Source organism: Arachis ipaensis, chromosome B07 (assembly GCF_000816755.2).
Source record: "Arachis ipaensis cultivar K30076 chromosome B07, Araip1.1, whole genome shotgun sequence".
NCBI lineage: Eukaryota > Viridiplantae > Streptophyta > Magnoliopsida > Fabales > Fabaceae > Arachis > Arachis ipaensis.
In genome coordinates this window covers 5,471,460-5,477,830 of record NC_029791.2, presented here as the reverse complement: position 1 = coordinate 5,477,830, position 6,371 = coordinate 5,471,460, and the positions used below count along the sequence as shown (strand labels likewise).

The 6,371-nt window shown below is 28.7% G+C and overlaps 2 protein-coding genes across 3 annotated transcripts in view; one reads left to right on the top strand and one right to left on the bottom strand.

Moving 5' to 3' along the window:
* Positions 93 to 2,499, top strand: LOC107608401 (AP-1 complex subunit sigma-2-like). 2 transcript variants are annotated; one of them, XM_021107112.1, is made up of 7 exons: positions 93 to 263; positions 381 to 467; positions 758 to 849; positions 926 to 1,034; positions 1,182 to 1,217; positions 1,625 to 1,711; positions 2,173 to 2,499. In XM_021107112.1, the coding sequence occupies exons 1-7, from the start codon at positions 261 to 263 to the stop codon at positions 2,242 to 2,244; spliced, it is 486 nt and encodes a 161-aa protein (XP_020962771.1). In that variant the 5' UTR covers positions 93 to 260; the 3' UTR covers positions 2,245 to 2,499. The 2 variants fall into 2 exon arrangements, with proteins under 2 accessions (XP_020962771.1, XP_016165683.1); XM_016310197.2 differs by having other exon boundaries at positions 94 to 263; positions 956 to 1,034.
* The window catches only part of LOC107609914 (L-ascorbate oxidase), a 5,365-nt gene continuing 4,079 nt past the window's right edge, over positions 5,086 to 6,371 (bottom strand). Inside the window, exon 5 of the mRNA XM_016311972.2 lies at positions 5,086 to 6,182. Coding sequence (XP_016167458.1) covers positions 5,205 to 6,182 — 978 coding nt within the window. The 3' untranslated portion in view covers positions 5,086 to 5,204. The remainder of the gene's footprint in view (positions 6,183 to 6,371) is intronic.

The following is a 6,371-nucleotide window of genomic DNA, read 5'->3' as shown; positions in this document are numbered from 1 at the left end:
TACATTTGAAAATCTTCTTATATTATTTAGTTAATTGTTACTTTATTTTATATGATAAATTACGGTGGCTATTTTTTTTTTTTTTAAGTTAGAATAGTCACATAAATGGTTGTGTTTGTGCGAAATTCAATGAAACTGAAGTTTTTGTTTGACCATTGAAATTAACCAAAACTCCAAAAGTTTCAGGTCTCATAGATCTGAAGAAACAACACCACGATCCCTTTCACCATAACTAAAACCAAATCAAACAATAAAACGTCATGGTACATGTTTTTCAATTTTTATTATATTTTTAAAATAATCTTAATATCCATTTCTCATAACAAGGGTTTGATTTCTTTTACCACTCTTACCTTTATTTTTTAATTTTTTTTTTTCAGATTCACTTTGTGCTTCTCATAAGTAGACAAGGAAAAGTAAGGCTTACAAAATGGTATTCTCCATACTCTCAAAAAGAAAGATCCAAGGTATTTGTCTACATGATTGCATACAAAATTTTACATTTTAATTCATTATTATCATATATTATATATTTTATAGAAGAGGATCACATTTTTTTGTTTGTTTATTCAAGTTATTTGATCTTGAGCTGTATCATCATTTGGGAATTAGGGTTTAAATTGTGGTAAGAGATCGTAATTGTGATTGTAAAAAATTAAAATTGTGACATATAAGTTTTACATTGAATGTTAAAATTTCTGTTCTCAATTACAAATTTAAATTCTTAAAAGTGTTTGTTTCTTTTTTTTTTCTGAAGGTAATTCGAGAGTTAAGCAGTGAGATTCTCTCACGAGGTCCGAAACTGTGCAATTTCGTAGAATGGAGGGGATTTAAAGTTGTTTATAAAAGGTGTGACTAAGAATATTCAAATAACACGAAAATTTATTTCTAATTTTGAGATTTTTTTTTTTAATATTGTTTCCAGATATGCTAGCCTTTACTTTTGCATATGCAGTGATCAAGATGACAATGAATTGGAGACACTCTCCATTATTCATCATTATGTTGAGACATTGGATCGCTATTTTGGCAGTGTGAGTTTCAAGTTCTTCAATTCTCAACTTTCTTAACAAATTATACAGGTTTAATTATTCTCTTGATTTTTATAATTTTACTAAATTTTTAATTAGGTTTTTATATTTTTTTTAATTGAATTTTTATACCATATCAAATTTTGTAAGGTTTGTGAATTGGATTTGATCTTTAACTTCCATAAGGTAATTAATTGTTTCTCATAAACATTATTATCTCTAGTTTTCTTTACTAAACTAGAATGTGAAATACACATTTTCATATAATCATGTAAATGGTCAAATTACATTTAAGTATTTTATAGGTTTTGTTTAATAAGTGTTTTAAGAACAAAAAAAAAATAAATAGAAATAAGATAAAAATTATTAGACAAATAGTTTTATTTTAAAATAAAGACATTTTGTTTGTTTTTGTATGTTTCTTCTCGATGGTATACCTTTATATCTCTTAGTATTTATGTATTTCTGTCATTGATTACTAAAGAAATTTCAAAGAAAACGAATCAAATAATCTATTGTGACCATATTGAACTAATTAAGCTTCAATAATAATTAATTAAAAGGCTAATCTGTGTAAGGTTGATCTTAAGCAGGCATATTTTATTTTGGATGAAATTTTGCTTGCTGGAGAGATGCAAGAAACTAGCAAGAGAACTACACTCAGACTCATAGCTGCACAGGTATTTATTTATTTATTTATTTATGATTTAATTATTTTATTGGTCTCCAAAGTTTTATCAAATTTTTAATTAAATTCCTATATAATTTTTTTTTTCAATTAGGTCTTTGCACTGCTTTAATTCTATAATTAGGTCTTTCATAGTGTAAAAAATGTTAGAGTTAACTGAATATTTTTTCGCAAATTGAAGGTATTCATAATTAAAAACCTAATTAGCTCTTTGACCGCATGTATTTTAGGAGAAATATTTTGTTAATTTTAACATTTTTGATATGAAAATGACCTAATTATAAAATTAAAAGTAGTGTAAGAATTCAATTAAAAAGAAAAAAAGTATAAAGACCTAATTGAAAATTCGGTAAAATTATAGAAACCAATAGAATAATTAAACCTTTATTTATTTAAATATAATAATATGAATGGAAATACTAATAAAATACTGATCTTATATGATTTTTGCAGGAGGAATTATTAGAAGCAGCTAAAGAGGAGGCTAGTTCATTGAGTAGCATAATTGCTCAAGCCACCAAGTGAGAGAGAGATTCATAGTGAATTATATCATGTTACAATAATTAGCTTATATACTGCAAATAAAATTTCAATCAAGTGATACTTTTCTCTCTTATTGCTTTAAAGATTTTTTGACAAAGCCATGTATCCTTGGTTAATTTCATGTACTCCAAATACTGAAATATGACTTATTGTTCATATCATTGAAGACATGTATCTCTTTTCAATTTTTTCTTTTGATTTTAATAATCTCATTCTTGCTTTCTTGAACAAAAAATAGTCAGTTTTATATTAATTTAGTATTAGATTCTTCTAAAGTGTGTGTTATATTTTAGAGAATAAAATATAAATTTAGACCATCAATAAAAAATATTTTAAATTATATTATCATCTTATGCGTATATCTATATTTAATTAAATATGAAATTACTTATTTTCTCATTAATAATTTAGTTATTGTCCTTTACACTATAAATAGTAAATACAATTAAAATCTAACTTATTATCCTCAAAATATAAATTTTCATTTTGGTCAACCCTCAAAAGGTCAAGCTTGAGCTTAAGAAATAGGCTCGATTGTTAATAAGTCGAGCCGTGAACCAAACTCAATTTTTGTGAGCCGAGCTTAAGCTTGGTCTAGCTCAGCTCAACTCGGCTCACTTCCAGCCCTACTGTTAACCAATGAGTTATTGCATATATAAAGCGAAATTCAAACTTCCGACACTTGCTTAAGATATTTTTATATATTTTATTTTCATGACAATTGGAATTTCATGTTGGGCTTGAATATATAGAGGACTGATTATTGTATATGTGCACCGTTTTTTATTAATTCTTTGATACGATGATTCCAAATTTAGTATATCATATTTAATATTTTAATTTCTTTGTTTTTGGTGACTGTATTTAGGAGGATTTCTTTGATGAAGAATAAAATTGGATAAAGAATGAAGATTGAAACTAATCTTTTAAAGAAGTATGTATTGCACATGATATCTCTATTTCATATTTTTTTTCCTATTTAAAAAAGTATAATCTTTATTCTGCACTCAATATCATTTTTTATCGTTTGGAGTGTATATGGATCGGGTAAAATTGGATTTGTCCTAATTTATACTCAATTTTAAATATACATTGGATCTCTTTTTTAGATTTTAACTCGATTTTAAACCGAATGAAATCTAAATATTTTCGGACCACAATTATATCGGGTTCAAATCGGGTGAAAACTAGGTCTTTAAAGCTTTAACAATAATTTATAAAAAAATTTATTTATGATGCACTTATTTATAAAGAAAAAACTTGTTACCGAGAAGTTGATATCTATATTTAAATTTGAATTTATTCATAAATTCTAATTTGATGCTTCTTGGATCTATTTTCTAATTTAACAACTGTGATTAAATATAAAACAATAAACTTATAATTAATATAACATAATATTGGAATTAATTTAAAACATATAAAATATATATATTTTTTTAGTTCCCTTAGGATACACATCGATCGTATGAAGTCGAATTCGTCTTAACCCAAATCCGACTTTAAATAATGACTGAGTCTATTTTTTAGATTCTTATCCGATCATAAATCTAGTAAAATTACACTAAATTATTCCCTAAAATATTCAAATTCAGACCGACCGGACCAGACCATGTACACCCGTATCCACCATAGCATTGCTCAACATATTTTGTGATTTTGTCACAAAAATCCCAGGCGTACAAAATTGCAGGTATAAAACACAACATAGATTAGATTACTACCCTAGCACGAGGTAGTCCACCACCCTATTCCCAAAGTAGAAACACAAACAACAACTTATTATCATTTTCTTATGTATGCTTAATAAGAAGAGGTTGGTAAGAATAACGAGATAACAATTAATTTGGTTATTGAGTTTTTTACATATTAATTAATTTTTATTTTTAACAATTTTATTGTTTTTTCGGTCATGCTAATTTCATTACAAGTCCAAACTCCAAACTCTATATAATGTATTATATTTCTTTTTGTTTTAATTCCAACTGGGCCTGACCCCATAATCTATATATACTGCTTCTACTATATGTTAACTATATTGCTGATAATTGGGCTAGGCCCATTATACTTTTTCTCATTTGAATAAAAAGCAAAGGCAAAGGTGGAAAAAAAAAAAAAGCAAAGGCTTATAAAAATTACAAAAACTTTATTGCCAACGATTCTAATAATACGTACATTAATTCAACACTTTTTAATTTTATTATGGAAGTTAGAATGGGTAAGACCCGTTATGAGGATCAGGTGTGCTTTACCTGCATGTGGTGTCAGCAGGTAAGAAATTGGACGGTGCGAGTGGAGCGAGGCTTATCGGACAGTCCGACTTGTTCACTACAACACAGACTATGCGAGTTGTCGAGGAAAAATAAAAAAAAAAATTCATTCATGCAGAACTCGGAGGGTCCGATAAGCTTCATGTAAATTTCAGATATTCCCTCCATGCAAAACGGACCCTCCAATTTGCTTACCAAAAAAGCTGTCCCACAAATTGGTCTACCACCTCTAACATCCATAACTACGCATAACACATTCGCAGCTTTCATAACCCAAAAAATGAGCCTTAATTCAACACCTATTAAAGATTAAATTAGTTGACCAAAAAAAAAAGATTAAATTAGTTTGACAAAACTATCCAAAATGAATAGTTCGTTAGAAAATTTTGTCTCAAACTAATCTAATTTTTTTAATAAATATTAAATTAGTTTACATCTTTAATTTTTAGAATAGTAATTCTAATAAAATTTGAACTTAGTGTGATCCTTAAAAGGTTGATGTCTTGATGAAGGTAAAACTATAATGTGAAATGATACCAACCGAAATATCATAGAAATTGAAACATTAGTGCTAGTATATTGATATAGTATTTATATATATATTGTAACAATTAGATTAACAAGAAATTAATTAGGGCTAGGGCATATACAATTAGAGTGCCTAAGTTCAAACTAATTATTAGTTGTGTTGAAGGACATTATCTTCTTAGTAAGGCCACATGCTAGAGCTTGCTTAGGTATGCCCTTCACAAGTTGAACGCCCTCAGCAAAGATCACACCCATTCCCATATGCAAATGAGCTTCAATGTGGCAATGGAAGAACCAAACTCCGGGGTTATTTGCCCTAAACCTCAAAGCAGTCCACCCATAAGGGAAGACGGCCGCCGTGTTTTTTAGCGGCGGATTTTTTAGGTTAAACTTTTTCTCATCATAACCTTGTTTGAATTTTCCATCTCCATACCCTAATACCCAAAAATCATGTCCATGCAAGTGCCAAGGGTGAATATCACTGTTCTTTCCGGATAATACATTTGCATTTTGAAGTATCACATCAACAACTTGGTTCATATTAAACATATAAACCCTATTTCCAAAATTCGCATTAGGGTTTATCGGCGGGCTAAAAATATCATAACCGTTAGAAAATTTCTCAGACGGGTGTCTACGATCGAACGCAGCATTTATCTTGAATTTAATGGAACCCAAGTAAGGAGTTTGTGGCAACACTAGGGAAATGTTGTTAATTGCCCATTTAGTGTAGCCATCAATTAGGTTTTGTGTGTTGAGAAGTAGAAGCCTATGATCATAGTGAGTTGGAGGCTTAGGGGAACCCATTAGGGCATGGATTTTGTTAGTGAAGGTCTTGCTACGGTTAAAATCATTCCATTGGGGTGTGATTGGTGGTGGAGAATTAGGGATAATAATATTAGAGGAAGAAATAGATGCATTTTTGTAGTTTAGGATTGTTAGGGCTTGTGGGGTGTTAGGTTTTCTTCCTCTAACACCAATTGAGATCCAATAATTGTTGTTAGGGTTTTGATTTGTGGTTATGAGGATTGAATAGCTCTCTCCTGAGTATATGTCTATGTCATCAACTTCAAAGGGATCAACATAGTTCCCATCAGCTTCCACCACCACCATTTTGTGATTCTACAATAATTATGCACAAATTGAAGAAAAATAATAATTAGGACAAATATATAATTAAGAAATGAGAAATTGAGTACATGTTCTAAGATTTGGAGTCTTGCTTTAAAAAGATTAAGTTAAATAAACATATTTTATCTCTAATACTATATTGACTTATATTACAGAGTTAAATTTAAAAGCTAATTTTTT